At 47.5% G+C, this 20243-nt stretch overlaps 1 protein-coding gene across 1 annotated transcript in view; it reads right to left on the reverse strand.

Annotated features, from left to right (window-relative positions):
* The window catches only part of LOC143282242 (uncharacterized), a 190157-nt gene that overhangs the window by 110843 nt on the left and 59071 nt on the right, over window positions 1-20243 (reverse strand). The window contains exons 6-7 of the mRNA XM_076587843.1: window positions 19160-19264; window positions 17451-17703 (exon numbers count right to left, since the gene is read on the reverse strand). Of these exons, the coding sequence (XP_076443958.1) occupies window positions 17451-17703; window positions 19160-19264 (358 nt within the window). The remainder of the gene's footprint in view (window positions 1-17450; window positions 17704-19159; window positions 19265-20243) is intronic.

Below are 20243 nucleotides of genomic sequence, written 5' to 3' on the forward strand. Positions count from 1 at the left end.
TTTTAGGCAAGATATTTTCAGCTGTTTAATGTGGCTGAGAAAATTCAGCTTCTGATCGAAGACGACCCCTAGAAATCTGGCTTCCTTGACCGCCGGGATGGTGGATGTTCCCAGACGGATTTCAGGGTCCTGATAGAATTGGCGAAAATTATGAAAGTGGATGCATTCAGTTTTGGAGGACGAAAATGTGAAGCCATTCTCCTCTGCCCAACACTGGATTTTGTTGACGCAGAGCTGAAGCCGTCGCTGGATGCTGGCGTACGTGCTGCCGGTTGTATATAAAGCAAAATCATCCACGAACAGTGAGCTGTCCGATCCTTTCTGAACGGATTGAACGATGTCATTAATTTTGATGCTGAACAGAGCCGGCGACAGGATGCTCCCCTGCGGGACACCCAGCTCCTGCTCGTGAATGTCGGACAGGGTGGTGCCGACTCTCACCTGGAATTGTCTGTCTTGTAAAAAATTGTGGATAAACTGAGGCAGGTGTCCTCGGAAGCCGAGCTTGTGCAAGTCGGAAAGAATACCAAATTTCCACGTGGTATCGTAAGCTTTCTCCAGGTCAAAAAATATGGCCACCACATGTTGTTTGTTGACGAAAGCATTTCTTATCGTGGTTTCCAGACGAACCAGATGGTCAACGGTAGAGCGATGCTTGCGGAAACCGCACTGTTCCTTCGCCAGAAGGCCGTCGGTCTCTAGTTTCCACATCAGTCTACCGTTGACCATCTTCTCCATCAGTTTGCAGACGCAGCTGGTCAGTGCAATTGGGCGGTAGTTGGAGGGGTTCGAGGGGTCTTTTCCCGGTTTCGGCAGCGGGATTATGAGGGCTTTCCGCCAGGAGGGTGGAAAGAAGCCTGTGACCCAGATGTGGTTATAAACTTTAAGCAGGGTGTCCAGACAGGTTTGGGGAAGGTGCTTTAGGAGTTTATAATGGACTTCGTCCATTCCTGGACAGGAATCCGTACAGGTCTGAAGGGCAGATTTAAGTTCGTTCATTGTGAAAGGAAGGTTGTAATTCTCTGTGTTGTCGGAAAAGAAGTTACATGGTGTTTTTTCTGACAGGTTTTTGGTTTTAAGAAACTGAGCAGATTTGTTAGCAGATCTCGAGTTCTGTTCAATTGTAGAGGCAAGCAAATTGGCAACTGCTTTCTTCTCTGTGACCAGAGCGTCTGAAAGTTTAAGATGGTGAAAGGTTGGGCATACATTTTTGCCCCGAATTCTTTTTAAAACCCTCCACACTTTCTTCTTGGGTGTGTTGGAGGTTAAGGAAGAGCAAAAATCTCTCCATAACTTTCTCTGGCTCTTTTTAAAAACATACCTGGCTTTCACCCTCAGCTGTTGATGGCTTCGAACGCTATCGGTCTCCGGTCTCCGAAAGACGCGTCGCTGCGCTCTCTTCTGAGACTTGCGGGCCTCCCGACATTCCGCATTGAACCAGGGCGTTCTTGACACCTGCGGCTTGGAGGTAGACGATGGGACTGCTGCTTTGGCGCAATCTAAAACGATCCGAGTCAGAGTGTCAGCAGGGTCCTTGCTTTTCAATACTGTTTCTTCCTGCAGCTCCACTCTTATCTTCGTGGTAAAAAAACTCCAGTCTGCTTTGTCATAGTTCAGGCAGTCAGGCAGACAGTCACCTTCTCCATCTGTGGGGCGGAGGACGACAGGAAAGTGGTCACTCCCGTGCAGATCGTCGTGCACTTTCCACTCGTAGTCCAGGACCAACGATGGATTGCAGACCGACAGATCTAAACACGAGAGCTTTCCAGAGGACAGATGCAGGTAAGTGGGAGACTTGTCGTTAAGACAGCACAAGTCCATGTCAGAGAGAAGGTTTTCTAAGAGAAGACCTCGGGCTGATGTCATCTCACTTCCGCAGAGCGGGGAGTGTCCGTTGAAGTCGCCCAACAGTAAAAACGGACGTGGGAGCTGGTCGACCAGGTTCATGAGGTCCTGCCTCAGAACACGGACGGAAGGGGGAAGGTAGAGAGAGCAGACAGTGATGGTTTTCTCAAGTGTGACTCTGACTGCCACCGCCTGTAAAGGGGTGCTGAAAAGAACTGTACTGTATAAAAGGGACTTTCGAATAAAAAGAGCGACACCTCCCGTCAACCCCTCTTGCTTCGGTTGAGCGGGTTTAAAAACAGAGTTAAAACCAGAGAGAGATAAAACCTTGCCATCTCTTTGCAGAGTCTCCTGCAGTGCCAGCACTGAAGGTTTCAAAGCACGACAAAGCAGCTGGAGTTCCTGGAAGTTGGCATAGAATCCCCGGATATTCCAGTGGATCACTGCCATTAAAAAGGTTTTTAAAAAAAAAATAAAGCAGCAGCCTATTCCATCGCTACCCCCTGCTCCTCCACTTGCGGTGGCTCAAGGTCCGCCAGGATGGAGTATTTGTTTTTTGACATAAATTTTTCGGATTCCGACCGGGTCGGAATATCCACCACCTCGGCCCCTCCCGATCCCGCCGTGGCCGCAACCCTCCCCTCCTTGAGTTTTGGAGGTAAGGGGGGCTTCCGGCCACTTCCGCCAGCCCGAGGGCCAGGCAGACGAGAGGCGGGGCGAGGGGGGCCGGGGGGTGGGGTGGGGCGGGAGGCGGACAACGTGCCTCCGCCCGAGGCTTTTCTCTCCCGCCCAGCAGCCCCTGAGGACTGCCGCGCAGGATGGGAAGGGGTGGACACAGCGCCTCCACCCAAGGCCAACGGTTCCGACGAGGCGGTTAAGTCGTCCGTCTGCGTTCCTGTGGACGTCGTCTGGACCGCGACGTCCACCGTCCTGGATCTGACGACAGAGGCATACGACGCCTTAGGCGACGCGGCCTCCACCTGTTTCCTTGCCTCAAAGAAGGAAATTTTCTGTTCTGTCTTGACTTTCTGGATTTGTTTTTCTTTCTTCCAGGCGGGGCAGTCCTTCCATGAGGACGGGTGGCCACCTCCGCAGTTCGCACACAGGGCTGCACTGATGCAATCGCCCTGGTGTGCCGCCTTTGAACAGGTGCCACACGCCTCTTCCTCCTTACATCTGTCTCTCACGTGTCCGAATTTCTGACACTTAAAGCATCTCAGAGGGGACGGTACGTACAGGCTGACATTAACTAGCAGGTATCCGACCCGAATGTCCTTGGGGACATCCGGGCAGCAGAAGGTGAGGAAGAAAGTGTTGGTCGGGACTCTGTCCGACCCCTTCCTCACCGTCACCCTGTACACATCGGTCACTCCCTGAGAGGACAGTTCGCTTAGGGGCCAGGGTCAAGGGAACACCAGCTTGACCCCTTCCAGGTTTCGGGAGGGATATACGACCAACAGCCTAGCTCCAACGTGTTCCCCCCCGATCATGCCCAGCTCCCAGGGACAGAGAACCGAGCACTACGGGGGTTATCTTCGTTAGCCTCTAAACTGCCAGTCTTGATCCAACCCCACGAAGGGGTAGCCGATTGACACACACGGGCCAATGTGTGCCGCCTGTCTTAGGAGAGGTCCGAGCCAAAGGGATGTGTTGAGAGCAGCATGCTCTCTCAATCCCCAGGATCTCATTCCCCTCCATCACAGGTCGCGCCACACGGCAAACACGGCGGGCCTGAAGAAGGCCGCAGAGAAAAAAGAATGTGGAAAAGAAGGCTTGATGGGGAGCTGAAGACAGAAAAGAGGCGGTAAAAAGAAGAATAGAGAATACCGAAAGGGACAGTGGGTCACGTTTAGTTTGGGCCTCACTCACAACCTGTTCGGCATGGGAAGTCCTATCAGGGGCATCAGTACGAAAACCACCACTTATTCAGCCCTAACAGCTACGATGGCTATGTAGGCTGTCAATTAAGACCTGGGACCAGAGCAGCAAACCCCAAGAAGCACTGATGCCCCTGCCGACATAGCTCACTCGATCACTGGCCACTAAGCCTCCCGACCACAGCAAGGTAATGACCCTCCCGGGAGGGGGTCAAGAGAACACCAGCCTGACCCCCTCCAGGTTTCGGTAGGAAGAGTCACATAAGAGGGCCAAGAGTGACAATGTCACTTAAGGGACCGACTCGGCATGTGTGACCCGATTGGGGAGGTTGGTCAGTTCAAGCTCGTCTAAGTCTGAGTTTGGTTCAGGTTGGTCCCTTGGGAGGTGCGGGCTCAATCTGTCATCCTGGGATGGAGGCGAAGAGTGCTCATCTGGCTGTTTGTCCTCCTCCAAAGACAGAGGCTCCCACTCTTGCTCCCAGTCCATCCCCTGCTGGGTGCCATCCCAAGTGGATGTACCCACTGGGGCGTCCTGTGAGCTGTGGTCAGCCCAGCGGGACAAGCTGAGATGATCCCGAGTAGGGACCATGGCTGCAGCTGTTATTTCCTTGACGCCTGAAGAGGGCGGGGAGTGCTTGGACCACGCTTGGGATGGTGGGTGCCATACCTTCTCAGTGAGGGCATCCCTGGAATCAAGAGGGATGCATGAGTGCTGTTAGGGAACAAACATCCACTCATCTCCCTGTAGGACCGAGGGCGGGGTGGGTGGAAACTACAGGCTCCCCCGGGCCAAACGGGGTGGCTCGGTAGCTGTCCTGAAAAGGAAGCCACTATGACCATGGAGGTCACATGTGAGGTGACAGAGGCCCAATTTGTGGACATGTGAGGTGACAGAGACCCAATTTGTGGACCGAGTGGCAATATTGGCTGAAGAGCTCCACCTGACCGACAAGAAGTTGATACCACTTGTCGAGGCCGTGTGTATCACCCTGTGAGATGTGCTGGGTTGGATCTGGGGAGAGAGGACGAGGCATTGGCCCCTGGTCCTCCGGCAACCCAGCATGCACCATAGGTAGAATGGGGGGAAACCACCCGTGGGCGCCAGCCATCCTGTGACCCCACCCCTGAGGGTCACTGGTGCCTTGACCTCCATGAAGGGAAAAACCTGGCCAAGTTGGAGGGAGGTCAGGTCCGACTTGCTTATCAGTCCCGCCAGAAGACCGGCGGGCTGACTGCCCAGAACCACCTGACACATGCATGCCTCCCCCAGCAGGGGAGACCAGCCGGATAGTGGGAAGACCTGCAAAGCAGGTGGCCATGCGCCCCGAAACCCCTCCCGTGGGGAGATGGGGTGGCTTGGCCTGGGGTGGGCAAAGTAGAGGTCCCTCCCCCTGGAACCAGGACTTTCTCCTCCACAGATGGAGGTGGGGGAGGGGGCTCAGCAGTGAAGCGAGGAGGGGAAATAGCAATGGAGCCCCTGAGGGCCGTCTCAGTGCGGGGACCAGGGTAACAGCCGGGCACGGCCTCCACTTGAGAGTTCGTGCCTAGCCCCGAGTCCCCACTGCCAGAAGAGGACTTGCCACTCCCCCTTATTCCTGCCTCCCGCTGGGACACCTGAGGAGGCGACACTCGTACCCCTTTCCCCCCGGTCCCCTTCATGACCGTTTAGGACGAGCGTCGCCTCCATGATCAGCATCAAAAGACACATCGCCGCAGTCCCTATCGGGAAAAACCATGAGCTCCAGGCCTAGGAGAGTCTCTTGTCAAGTCTGGATCCCAGCATCATTGTTTCTGCCATCGTGGGATGACATACGAGGCATGGTAACCGCACTTAGGCACCCAGCGAAAAATCCAATCCCCAACAGAGAAAGGAAAGACAAGACAGACCGAGAGGTAGAGAACAAGTACGATTTGAGTACACAAAAGGTAAGAATACAGTAAAATCAAACCGCATGCAACAAAATAACTTAATAAGGCTAAATGAACACGCTTTATAGCCAAAAAATAACATAAGATCAAACAGAGCATAAACCTGACAAAATGGCGTCAAGAGCCTTGGCCAAAGGAATGATTCAGCACTTGTAGCTTTTAGAGGCGTTTGATTGGCTAAGAGCAGACCAGGCAAGTCTTTTCAACGTTAGCCGCTCAAAATCTGGCCAAGCAGAGCAAACCGATAGGCCTAGTTTGCATCAGTTTGACATGGTACAGTAAATGACACCAAACCAGCAGCCTTGAAATGTCTGTCGAAAAAACGCTACAATAAGCTTAAATTAAAAAAAGGAAGTCAAAGCAAACACCCCACAGAAAAAAATATGGTTCTATCTATATTAGAACCAAAGTAATAGCAAAGTGAAGTTCACTTAGGTTTAAGATGTGAGAGAGGGGGAGGGGGTGGTGACGTAGAACGAACGAACGAACATTTTTATTCAATAAAGGCCGTAGCCCCTCATGAAGGGGATCAGTGAACACAAATTGTTACATTCCAGAACAATGTGGAACAGAAAACATTTAACTAGAATTCTAGCAATGCACATGCACACACAAAAAGCACAATTAATCACATATCAAACTGCGGATTTTGAATGCCTTATACAAGTATATAGCGAACTGTTTTACAATGGTTTCATTTGTTGATGACATTAGCAAGGAAAGTCGAAACAGAGATGGATGTCTATGATATTTTTGTGGAATTAACTGTAGCCTAAGGTCATTTAAGGCAGGGCAACGTAACACGAAATGAAGTTCATTTTCTTCAGCACATCTGCACAAGGGACAAATAATATCGTGAACATTCAATTTACTATAACGATAACGATGAAGAGAGAGATCGGAAATTCCAAATCTAAACATTGTCATAATACATTTCAAATGCCTATCCATCTTCATTGACAGATAAACCGGAAGTGAATGCACAGAAATAAACTGCCTATAAAACTCAAATCGATCGCTATCTTGAATGTGGGTTTTAAAGGTTAAAGAAACCCCCTTTAAACCAAAAAAAAATTTTTAAAAAGCAAAAAAAAAAAGGGGGGGGCAAAAAACCCCCCTTTTTGGGGTTTATTGGTTTGGGCCGGGAAATTTTCCCCCCCCCCCCCCCCGGGGAAAAAAATTTTTTTTTAAATTTAAAAAAAAAAACCCCCCAAAACCCCCCAAAAAAAAAAACCCCCTAAAAAAAAAAAAAAACCCCCCGGGAAAAAAAAAAGGGGGGGTTTTTTTAAAAAAAAAAAATTTTTTCCCTTTTTTTAAAAAAGGGGGGGGGGAAAAAAAAAAGGAAAAAAATTTAAACCAAAAAAATTTTGGGGGGAAAAAAAAGGGAAACCCAAAAAAAAAAATTTAACTTTTAAAAAGGGGGTTTTCCCCAAAAAAAAATTTAAAAAAAAAACCGGGTTTTTTGGGCCCCGGGAAAAAAAAAATTTTTTTTTTTTTGGGGGAAACAAAACCCGGTTTTTAAAAAAAACTTAAAAATTTATTTTTCCCCGGGCCCCCAAAACAAAAAATTTTTTTAAAAAAAAAAAGGGAAAAAAAAAAAAAAATTAAAAAAAAAAAAAAATTCCAAACCAAATTTTTTTTAAAAAAACCAAAAAAAACCCCAAAAAAATTTTTAAAAAAAAAAAAAAAAAAAAATTTTTTAACTTAAAAAATTTTTTTCCCCCCTTTTAAAAAAAAATTTTTTTTTTCCCCCCCAAAAATCCCCCCCCTTTTAAAACTTTTTTTAAAAAAATTCCCCTTTTTTTCCCCCCCAAAAAATTTTTTTTTTTTTCCCAAAAAAATTTTTTTTTTCAATTTTAAACCCAAATTTTAATTTTAAACCTTAAAAAAATCCTTCCCCTTTTTTTCCCAAATTTTTTTGGCCTTTTAAAAAAAGGGGCCCCCCAAAACCCAAAAAATTTTTCCCCCAAAAAAAAACCCCTTTTTAAAAACCCCAAATTTTTTCCCCCAAAAAATTTTTTAAAAAAATTTTTTTTTAAAAAAAAATAAAAAAAAAATTTTTTTAAAATTTCCCCTTTTTTGGGGAAATTTTTTAAACCCCCAAAAAAAAGGACCCTTAAAAAAAAAAAGTTTTTTTATTTTTTTAAAAACCCAAAAAACCCCCCCCCCTTTTCTAAATTTTAAAACCCCCCCTTTTTTAAAAAAATTTAATTTTTTTTTTCCCAAAAATTTAAAGGGAAAAATTTTTTTTTTTAAAAAAAAAATAAATTTTTTAGAAAATTTGGGGAAAATTTGGGTAAAAAAAATAAAAAAAAAAACCCCCCGGGGTGGGTTTTTTTAATTAATTTAGTTTTTTTAAAAAAAAATTTGGGGGGAAAAAAAAAACCCCAAAAAAAATTTTTTTACCCCCCCCCAAAAAAACCTTTAAAAAAACCCCCCCTTTAAAAACCCCCTTTTTTAAAAATTAAAAAACCCCTTTTTTTTTAAAAAAGGTTTTCCAAAAATTTTTTAAAAAAAAAATTTTTTAAAAAAAAAAAAAAAAAAAAAACCCCCAAAAAAAAGGGGGAAAAAAAAAAAAAAAAAAAAAAAAAAAATAAAAAAAAAAAAAAAAAAAAAAAAAAAAAAACCCCCCCCCCCCCAAAAAAAAAAAAAAAAACCCCCCCCCCCCCCCCTTTTCCCCCCTTTTTTTTTTCCCCCCCCCCCCCCCCCCCCCCCCCCGGGCCCCCCAAAAACCCCCCCCCAAAAAACCCCCCCCAAAAAAAAAAACCCCCCTTTTGGGTTTTCCCCCCCTTTCCCCCCCCCCCCCCCCCCCCCCTTTCCCCCCTTTTTTTTCCCCCCCCCCCTTTTTTCCCCCCCGGGGGGGTCCCCTTTCCCCCTTTTTCCCCCCCCCCCCCCCACCCCCCCCCCCAAAAAAACCCCCCCCCCCCCCCCCCCCCCCAAACCCCCCCCCCCCCCCCCCCTTTTTCCTTTTTCCCCCCCCCCCCCCCCCCCCCCCCCCCCCCCCTTTCCCCCAAAAAAACCCCCCCCCCCCCCCCCCCCTTTTTTGGGGGGCCCCCCCCCCCCCCCCCCCTGGGTTTTTTTGGGGGCCCCCCCCCTTTTTTTTTTCCCCCCTTTTCCCCCCCCCCCCTTTCCCCCCTCCCCCCCCCCCCAATTTTTTTTTTCCCCCCCCCCCCTTTGGCCCCCCCCCTTTTTTTTTTTTCCCCCCCCCCCTTTTTTTTTTAAAAAATTTTTTTCCCCCCCCCCAAAAAACCCCCCCCCCCCAAACCCCCCCCCCCAAAAAAAAAAATTTTTTTTCCCCCCCCCCCCCTTTTTTCCCCCCCCCCCCCCAAACCCCCCCCCCCCCCCCCCCCCCCCTTTTCCCCCCCACCCCCCACCCCCCAAGCCCCCCCCCCCCCAAAAAAACCCCCCCCCCCCCCCCGGGCCCCCCCCCGGGAAAAAAAAGGGGGGAAAAATTTTTTCCCCCCCCCCCTCCCCCCACCCCCCCCCCCCCCCCCCTTTTTTTTCCCCCCCCCCCCCCAAAAAAAACCCCCCCCCCCGGGGGGTTCCCCCCCCCGGCCCCCCCCCCCCCCCCGCCCCAAAATTCCCCCCTTTCCCCCCCCCCCCAACCCCCCCCCCCCCCCCCCCCCCCCCCTTTTCCCCCCCCCCACCCCCCCGGGGGAAATTTTGGGGCCCCCCCCCCCCCCCCCCAAAACCCCCCCCCCCCCCCGGTTTTTCCCCCCCCCCCCCCCCCAACCCCCCCCCCAAACCCCCCCCCCCCCCCCCCCCCCCTTGCCCCTTTCCCCCCCTTTTTTCCCCCCCCTAAATTAAAAAAAACCCCCCCAAAAAAAAAAACTCCCCAAAATTTGGGAAAAAAAAAAAAAAAACCCCCAAAAAAAACCCCCCTTTTTTTTCCCCCCCTTTTTCCCCCCAAATTTTTCCCCCCCCCCTTTTTTTTCCTTTCCCCCCTTTCCCCAAAACCAAAAATTTTCCCCCCCCCTTCCCCCGCCCCCCCCCCTTCCCCCCCCCCCCCCCCCCCCCCCCGTTTCCCCAAAAAGGGGGCCCCCCCCCCCCCCAAAAACCCCCCCAAACCCCCCCCTTTTTTGGCCCCCCCCCCCCCCCCAAAAAAAAAACCCCCCCCCCCAAAAAAAATTTTTCCCCCCCCCGCCCCCCCCGCCCCCGGGGGTTTTCCCCCCCCCCCCCCCCCCTTTTTTTTTAAAACCCCCCCCCCCCGCCCTTTCCCCCCCCCACCCCCCTTTTTTAAACCCCCCCCCCCCCCCCCCCCCCTTTTGGGGCCCCCCCCCCCCCCCAAAAAGGGGGTTTTTAACCGGGGCCCCCCCCCCCCCCCCCCAAATTTTTCCCCCCCCCCTCCAAACCCCCCTTCCCCCCCTTTTTGGTTTTTTCCCCCCCCCCCCCAAAAAAACCCCCCCCCCCCCCCCCCCCCCCCCCCTTTTTCCCCCCCCCCCCCCCCCCCCCCTTTTCCCCCCCCCCCCCCCCCCCCCCCCCCCCCCAAACCCCCCCAACCCCCCCTTTTAAAAACCCCCCTTTTCCCCCCCCCCCCCCCCCCCCACCCCCCCCCCAGGCCCCCGGGGGCCTTTCCCCCCCCCCCCTTTTTTCCCCCCCCCGGGGGGCCCAAACCCCCCCCACCCCCCCTTTTTGGCCCCCTCCGGGGCCCCCCCCCCCCCCCCCCTCCCCCCTTTTTTAAAAACCCCCCCCCCCCCCCTTCCCCCCTTTAAGGGAAACCCCCCCCAAACCCCCCCGGGGGGGGGGGGCCCCCCCCCCCCCCCCCAAAAAAAAACCCCCCCCCCCCCCCCCCCCCCCCCAAAAAAAGGGGCCCCCCCCAAAAAAAAAAAAGGGGAAAAAAACCCCCGGGGGCCCCCCCCCCCCCCCCCGGGGGGGGGGGGAAAAACCCCCCCCCCCCCCAAAAAACCCCCCCCCCCCCCCCCCCCCCTTTAAAAAAAAAAAAAAATTTTAAAAAAAAACCCCCCCCCCCCCCCCCCCCCCCCCCCGGGGCCCCCCCCGGGGGGGGCCCCCAAAATTTTTTTTTTTCCTTCCCCCCGGGCCCCCCCTTTTTCCCCCCTTTTTTTGGCCCCCCCCCCCGGGGCCCCCCCCCCAAGTTTTTCCCCCCCCCCCCCCCCGGGGGGCCCCCCCCCCCCCCGGGGGCCCCCCCCCCCCCCCCCTTTAAAAACCCCCCCACCCCCCCCCCAAAAAAAAAACCCCCCCCCCCCCCCCTTTTAAAAAACCCCCCCCCCAAAAAAAAAAAGCCCCCCCCTTTTTTCCCCCCCCCCCCCCCCCCGGCCCCCGGGGGGGAAAAACCCCCCCCCCCCTCAGACACTTCCCCAGAGCTGTACATTCCTCTTTGATGTCACGGACTTTCTGCTTCAGCTCTTGCTTCAGCTCCTCCATCTGTAGACCCCATCTGATCACTCACGGCTTTAATAGTTGCCATGATGTCACTGAGAGTGGTTCTGTGGGCGAAGGGGAGGACACCGAAGCACCAGCACCACTTGATCTTTCCAGACTAGCCCTCCGAGAGGTTCCTGCACTTGCGAGTCTTGTCTGCCTCATGCTATCTTTGGTGGGATTAGTGTTTGGTCCTGGGTTACTTTCAATGTCCCCACATCGAAGGAGCAAACTACCCCAGAACAAATAACAGAGGGGAGGCCAAAACTGAGTGGTGACGTAGAGAGAAAGAGAGAGACAGACAGAGGGATGAGGATTAAACAAACAAACAAACAAAAACCCACAAAAAACAGAGAGAGACAGAGACAGAGAATGTTAAGAATTTAAGGTGAGATAAAGAGTGAGAGAGAAATTTCGGAGAGAGGAGATAAAACGAGAGATATGAGAAAGGTGGGGTGAGAGGGGTGGGAGGGGAGTAAAGACAGCTTGGGGGATAGAGAAAAAGAGAGAAAGAAACAGAGACAGGCTTCCTTGGCACTTGGATGAATAGAAAAACAAAAAGTAAACAGATGTGAACATGTAACTGACTAAAACCAGAAGCAGAGTAAGAGTAAGGGAGGGCAGACAGAAAGGTGGAAGAGGTGGAGATGCAGGGTGGGAGAGAAGTAATTTAAAGGGATCAGTATTCTTTGGCGTTCTTTCGTTCATGTCACTTACATTTGTTTGGCCTTTGTTTCTGTCGCAGACTGCAGACATGGAAACACAACTGTCAGATGTTTTTTTTATCAATATCCTGAGCTTTTCAGCTGGATTTTTGACACCTCTGACACTGACTTTAAGTTTGTTGATGAAGCATGATTTCTTCCCTCCCTGCTCTCCAAATAATCCCAACCCCAGCTTGAATGTGCGTAAAAAAATCTATGCAGTAAGCTTCTAACATGTGCCGTTTGGATGTGATTCTGACATGAAGAAAATGTCTTCTAAAAAATGCCATGTAATCTGAGATGTACTTGCTTGCCTCTGTGATGTCTGTCTGAGACAGGGAGTGTGTAAGAAATGGCCTTGTGCACGTGTGCATAGAGAAAGTTCAGGTCTTTGCATTTTTCTACCATGTCATGTGCTTTGTTGTGGAGATCCCAACCTGTCTGTCAGCTGATACGTTTTCCTGATAATGTTCTGACAAATGTTCTCTGTAGCCTGCTCTTGTACGTTTTCATTGCAGTGGTTGCCAACAAAACTTCTGTCATGGTATGCTTGCACGGTGATGTTGTTTTGTTTGAGAGCTTTATCTAAGCCAGCAGCAACGGGACCTGAAAGGGGGTGGTAGTTCTGTGAACTGTTGCTTTGTCTTCCATACTGTCATACAGTAACCCTATCTTCTCTTTCCAGTTCTGTCTTTGTTTCTGTGAAATTTGGCATGTTTTCTTCAAGGAAAGCTGGATGTGTTCCTGCGTTCTGCCTTCTCTTCTATCTTGTTCAAGTGATTTCAACTGACTGACATATTCACCAACACACTGTTCTCTTCAACTACAGAATTGTCTGCAGCCAATGTCAAGGCAATTTGTTGGTCAAGGGTGTGACACTCTTGTTCCAAGAGTGTGTGGTGGTTTTTTTACCACGCCCCAGCATGATGTGCAGGTATGGAGGTGTGACCTCAGTGGGCTCCATGTCAAACAATGGCTGATGACAGACACTGTTGAAAGCACAGGCAAGCTTTTTATTTTTTGCTCGGTGTTTGAATTTTCTGCAATCAGCCTTGATGTTGTTCAGCGTTCTTCTAGGAACTTGTGGCTGTGCAGCATGGGCTTTCTGTATCTGTGGTTTGAGGCTGTACACCACAAACAGGGTGGAAAGAATGGGCCCCAGAAATTCTGAAGACTTTCAGTAGGAAGTCGTAATTCCCCCAAAAACAGAAACAACCTAATGCACATCCCCTTTCATGTCATTTTGCTGAGCTTGTCTAAACTGATCTTAGTACGGCAGTAAAACTGTCTTCAGGCATCTGTGTGAATCAGAATCAGAAGTGTTGTGTTTTTAATTTGGTGCCCTTGACATCGGCTACCTGAAAGCTTGAACTTAAAGCTACCTCCCCTGTGGTCCCCTCCACATCACCTCCCACTGTGATGTAGATTTTGTCTCAGGGATGGCACCTTCATGCCAGAACATCTGGCCTTCTTCATACTGATCCAACAAAGAAAAACAATTCCTGCTGTCATCATTACCAACATATCTGTAGGAACTGACTCTAACTTCCCTTCATTTTCCAAGGTTTTGTCTTCAATGCTGATCCCCCCCACACAAAAGGCTATCCTAAATTTCTTTCCTTGTGTTCACTTTGAACACTAACACCTATTTACTTCAGAAAACGTCTGTGTTTTCTGAATTTCTTCCAGCTTAACCTAACCTAATATGCAGCCACAACCTTGTTTGCATGAAATAGATGGTGTCTTTATTCAGCAGCACTGAGGAGTTTTTGTATGCACGCGTTTTGATGATGTTTTTATTTCACTGCTTTGCTGTTTTGAGTGGGTCATCTATGAGTGAGTCGTCTGCTGAACTGCCTGAAACATCATGTCTGATTGTTGTGAACAAGTTTTGCTCTTTTTCTGCGAAGTGGTGATGTTGCCTGCCATGCGATTTCCTGGCAACGACTATCTTTTTAAATACAAGAAGCTGGCCCTTTGTTTTGCACTGCAAGTGTTGTTTGTCCCTCGACTCATATACCAACATTTTTGTGAGGTGTGTGTGATTTTTAGTCTCCTCTCACGTAAGTGGAAGCATTATGTTAGGCACGGGTCTCAGTTTGTTTTTTCTTGGGGGTGGGGGTTCAACACAATAGCTATTTGAGCGGAGATATTGCTGTGTCAAACAATTTTGGTTTTTTTCCAAAGAAGAATTTTTTTGCACCCCCAAAAAAATCACCAACAAAAACAAATTACAAAAATTAAAATAATGCACAAAAGTTTGCAAACGTATGTTTCCTTGAAGGAAAATTAATGAAGAACACAATTATCATAAATTCAATGTTGACAAGATGACATAATTCCCAACACAGATTTTAGGATAAATGCCACAAAATATAAAAAAGAAGAAAATTCACGTCTGTGTATTTTGTAGGTGGAAATGATGCAAAATATTTTCAACTGTATTGGACACAACAACCAAGTGCAATTATGTTGTCTTCTTCCACTACCATGTTGTTCTAAACATAAATACTACACGTTTATAAACACTCACATACACCCACACACATCCCTCCTACTCATATAGCCACAAATACTATCTCACAATATCACAACACAAAAGCTCACTGTAAACAATATTTCAGCTTGAAGCTTTCATCTGGAGGGTTTCATAGTAAATGAAAACCCCAAAAGGAAGGTTTCTCCCTAAAATATTGGGTTTTTTCTGCACCCACTTCCAACATAACTCCCCTCCACTACCCGTCAATATAATTTGAAGCACATAATCATCATCAGGATAACCAGAATCGCTTCAGTTGATCAACAAGAACATTACTTTTGTTTTCTATCACAATCTCGGAGATGCTATGTCAACATTGTGCGAAACCAGAAAATTCAAAACAAAATTCTTGCCACCTCTTCTGTATGTTCTTGCAGCCATGTAGACACACTAACAAAACTGTTCGCTTTTACACAATGCAAAATCAATCTGAAACTTCTTAAGACATCGTTTCGAACATGTGACTACACTGTGAAGAGTAAAAAAAGCACAAGTGTGATCAGCTGGACTGTTGATAATACAGCTACTCCTAGTGCGGATAAATCTGCGCTTGGAAGTGAAAGGCTTTATCAGTTCAGTGCCAGAGAATTTTGTAAAAAAAAAAAGTGCTCTCCCCTTGCCCAGGAATCTGAGGATTCGGGGGGCAATAAATCACAAAAAAATTCTAGCACGAAAGATAAGGGTGATACAGAAAGAAAGTAACGTTTTTGTGAAGGAAAATATGTGTAGATTCTGACCTCCGGGCTTTTTTTTCCCAATTAGGTTGTATGCAAGGTAACTGTTCAGGCATGTAAGTAAAGATATAGTTTTTGTGCAACAAAAAAGTCCACCTGTACATAATGACATCCATAAAGAAAAACAAAATACAGCTAGAAATAGCAAGCCTTTTGTCAGGACTATACCTGTAGAAGAAATTAAAACATGCTTTAAGCTTATGAAAACAAATCACAGCTCTTGCAGACATGTAAGTAAATCACTGTCCCATAATGACAAAAGTGAGTAAAGTCAATATAAAAGGTCAATCACAGTCCCAGGAAACTGAACTGGCAAGCTTTTTGACAGCAAAGAGTGTTTGCAAGTGAGAGGGTGAAGTTCTTTGATGACATTTCCTCCTTTCAAGTTGCTCGTGGGCCGGTTAAAGTGTCTGCTGTGCATCTGGCTTGCCACCTCTTCAACAAGTCATCCCTCTGATTCAGCGAAAAAAAAGTGTTAAACACACAAAAAAAAATGTTTCACGGCAGTGCAGGGCCAGCACTGCGTTTCATGAAAATCGTGGGGCATTGGCGGATGTTGATTGCCTTCTGTCTGCTTTGAAATGCGAAGTACCTCTTCCCAAAAGCCAAGCCCCCCTTGATGACCTCCGTCTGGCATTCGAACCTATCGTCTTACATCACTCTCTCCCTCTCCTTCTCTTCTTCCAACACTGGCTGTACGTATTCTGTCATTTACTGCAGTTGTTCAAAAAATGCTGTCTGATTGGATGGACAGACTAATTACCATAAAAATGGGCTGTTAGTTTCTGTCACGGCTCGTAGCATTCATTTGTGCGTGTATTCGTCTCCCTTCCCCTCCTCTCCATTCCCCTCTCCCTTTCCCTTTCTCCCTCCTCTCTCCCCCTTTTTGCTCTATCATTCTCTTGTGTGCTCAGTTCTGTTCCAAAACTGATGCACGTGAATCTGTTGTGATGTGTGTCTGACATGTCCTTAGTCATTCTCGCTCTGAACTCTTGAGATGAGTTCGGAGTTGACATCGTTGTGAAGGATGTGTTTTGCTTGGCCTTTGGTGCCGAGCTTTGGAAGAAGGGTCGCCGTTCCAGCAAGTGAGCTGTTGGGTGCCCTCTTGGACAGTCGTGGGGTTCGGTTCTGGTGTGACCCCCTTCTGCCTCTGTGTGGATCTGTGTTTCGTGTTCTCGTCCTGGGCCAGTGGTGAGCCTGATTCCTGCCTGGTGACAGATTTGTTCCCTTGACTTTTTCCTGTGGGTTTCCCCTGCCTGCTACCCCAACGGAACTCCAGGATTCGCCTCTACAGCATTCCCCTTCAGCCCTGTCCGTTCCAAATTCCCTCACTTCCAACTACTTCCCCCTACCTCATATTTCAACGTCTTCACCCACAGTCCCTCATCCCGTTCCACACGCTCCGATTCTGCAGGCATGTGACTGGGCCCGGTTCAGTGACCCTGGTCTTCAATGGACGAACTTGATTTTGGTTCTAAGTGAACTGACATTTCTTTTTGGCGTAGGATCTGTACTGCCGTTACTAGGACTTACTGTGTCGTGTCATGCTACTATGTGTATAATAAAGAAGTGTTGCTGTAATAAGTGTTAAATTTGAGTGTCTGACCAGGATATTCCACGTGCAACACTAGTAAAGAACTGAGCTGAATTATCTGTCTGTGTGTTATTGTTTGTCGGGTGTTAGTTAGTCTGGGAAGGTGAGGGAGGTTTATGGGCAACCCCTTATGGGTTGTGACAGTTTCATAACTGTCGTTCGTCAATCACCTTCGTCTTCAACCATTCATCAGACTCTTAACTCACTCAGTACCGGCCAGTCCTCTCTTCTCTCTACACAGACCTACTCGGATGTCCAGTGGTGTCTCAATGACCCAACCTTTAGCTAGTTTCTGTCGTCAGAATTGTGGTATTCTTTGTCAACATTCGCCTCTTCAGTATAAGAGCCTTCCGCTTGCAATTTTGATGATGGTAATCTGGGGTGAAACGCTGTTAACGTCCACTCTTTCGCCGTTCGTATGGAAAGCGTTAAGAGAGATCCTTCTCCATCGCGTAAGTTGTCCTTAATCACAAGCAGAGCTCTCAGAATTGTGTAAATCTGCTGACTGTGACTATTTGCTTTACTGGACACAGTTTTCAATGCATTTGTTTTGCAAATGATGCAACCCCCTTTTCCACGCGCGTATCACGTGGTCAATTAGCAAATCATTATCAAGTAGAAAAGATCTTTTACCTGATGTAAGTTCCTTTAAATGTATTTTTTATAATGCAGACACATCAAACTAAGTATTCAGAGTCTGTTTATGTGAACTGAACCAAACTCCAATGAAGGAAAATCGGAACATATGCAGGACATCAGTGGACGTCTTATAGGCACTATGACAATACTTTTTGTAGGACGTCAGCTGACGTCTTATAGACACTCTACTTGTTAACATTATCAACTTACGTTGTTTTAGGGCAGTGTTCTTCAGGAAGGTTTCGCACAGCTGAGTGAAATGTGTAAAGCCTGGTGTCTTCCCCAGCAGCTTGATACTGGCTTTGGCTGTGGCTTCAGACAACCCAGAGGGCAAGCTCTGCAGTACACATAATGGAGAGCCGTGTGCAAAACCCCCCTCTGGCAAGCCAGAGAGCGGTGTCAAGTCACCAGCCCAGTTCACGTCAGGCAGCATCATTTGCAGCACCACAGAGTGCACCTGGAACTGCACAGCATATGAGTACATGAGTAACTGCATCCATTAACTTCAACAGCCTTCTGTACTTTCTATTCATGCAATTCAGCAAAAGAAATTCCAAGATACACCATACTCATTGCATGACTTACTGATATCAATGCTCAGGGCTTCCGTTAAAGAACATATGTGTGTCTCTAACTCTGAAAATGGGAAAGGACACACCACACTTTCAGCCAGGAGTGGACTATAAAATTGGACAAACAACAGCGCTCAGTTCCTATTGTCTTACTAGTTTTCAGTCATCATCATATCTTCTCGATGTCAGCAACTGCTGCAAAGTTCATTACCTCAGTCTTAACTCCTTTTACAGAAAACTTATAAATTTGTTGATTATTCTGTGATGCAGTTCAAAATTAAAATGTCCTTGCTATTGAACAGGCACTCCAAAGTGCAGACAAGATGAAAAGGCTGCTTCTGAATCAACTGACATCAGACAGTTTAAAATGGGGACAAAGCACTGAAAAAGACATGCTACAATTATTAACGTTAAATTCCATGGGAGAAGGAGTTCAAATGAGTGCAGTACAATGAAGAATCAAGATGCACCATGTATTAAAGTGCAGAACTGTGTGAAGTTCACAAAATCATTGTGCCACCAACAGGAAAACTATGCATTTATGAGAGGATCAATAAACAAAGTGTCAATGAGTGCATATATGTGTTGAGTGCATGTGCATGTGTGTGTATGAGAAAGACAGAGAGAGAGAGAGAGAGAGAGAGTGTGTGTGTGTGTGTGTGAATTGATTTTAACACAGTGTGTGACGTGTTTGGACTAACTAGAAATTGAGGAGTCCCTAAAATGCCTGAGTGACAATCCTGTGGACTCTCTAAGCAAACCAGCTGTAGAAAGCCCTGATGCTTGTTGCTTTGACTTTATACATACACTCTGTTTAATTTTTTTTTAAAAGAGAGTAGGGAATCTTCCCAAACTCACCCCTTGCACAGCTGCAGGATTACAAGACACAAAGCTGTGAAAACTCAAATGCTAAGTTTAAAGTGTGAACATTCATGTGTTGAGCATACAATATGGTGTGAGCAATTTATAATGTCACATATATGAGTTCAACTGTGGCAACATAAATGTGTGTGTGTGTGTGTGTGTGTCTGTGTGTGTCTGTGTGTGTCTGTGTGTGTATGTGTCTGTGTATGTGTGCACATGCCTGTGTATCATGCTATGTATGTATGTATGTATGTGTGAGTGTGCATGTAGAATATATAAGTACACCCATGTACACAAGCACGCCTCATGTCTGCACTAGCGTAAATAATTCCCCTGTACCTCATTACAGAAAAAAAAAAAAAAAAATCATGAGGATGTTCTTGCTCATCAACATCTGTCTAAAAAAAACTACCGAAATGGATACACTGCAAATTTAACTGCAAGCAACCGCAAACACCACCACAACACTGGTAGGCTATTGACCTCCTTCCCATTCTCTGCCCGGATGACCAGATCAGAAAAGAACCCCTGTTCCAAGGCACTGAAGAAACTATAGGGTACATCTTCCTTTGGATCATTGTTGGATATCTGGAACACAATAACATGATCAATCAAATCTCTTATAAAATGAAATGAAGATGATCATGAAGAAACAATTTTACAATAGTAATTGTGGTTTTTTTTCCCCCTTAATTGACATCTAACATGCTTTCCACAAACCACTGGTGCAGAGTCTAACAGGGGTCTGATTTCTGTCCTGTGCAAAATGCACTGAGTGGAGAAATTGAATAGCTGTGAACAGTAACCTTTAACTCACTCTGCTTTCCCCTGCAGACGACCCATTTGTTAGGGTTAGAAAAAAATCACAAAAAATACAAAACACAGAGTAACTGAATGAAACTCCCTGTATTTGACCCACTGACTCCTCTTCTAACGTCATGTGTATGCCCACCCCCCTCCCTCTCTTCACAGCCCTCAGAAGCTGAGTCACTGTTGGTACTTTCTTGCTGGTAGATTTCTTCACTGCAGATACTTTATTCAACGTCTTCATCATCCTTGTTGATGTCAAAACCTTCAGTTTGAAGCATTACAATCACTTCAGAAGCAGTAAAAAGTTGCTGTCATGATCTAGTTTGCTCCAAAAATTTCCATTTGTATCGCCTGTGACGCTATTTTCAATACATATGCACATTAGCTTGTCATGTGGGGTACCAAGGTCAACGGCCGGCCAGTGAGTGTATAGTCACGGAAACCTCACAAAGAAACTTTCCATTTGACCCTTGACACATTCGCAATGCCAGTGTTGCTGCGATTTTTGTGCTACCCAGAGGAAAACGTGGACAAATTTTTAATTGTCGAAACTGCTATAGCGTTTCGTCGTTCGGAATGCTAGCTTACGTCTGGAACGCTATAGCGTTCCATCATCCAGAGTGATTTAATATATTACTTCCATTCGGTTTATTTACCCATCTTCCATCACCTTACCCTGCTAAAAATAAGAAAGCACACAGCATGTGAGATTTATAAAAAATAAAAAAAAAAGAAGCCAAGACTAGCCTAAAAAATA

This window comes from Babylonia areolata, chromosome 1, assembly GCF_041734735.1.
Source record: "Babylonia areolata isolate BAREFJ2019XMU chromosome 1, ASM4173473v1, whole genome shotgun sequence".
Lineage (NCBI taxonomy): Eukaryota > Metazoa > Mollusca > Gastropoda > Neogastropoda > Buccinidae > Babylonia > Babylonia areolata.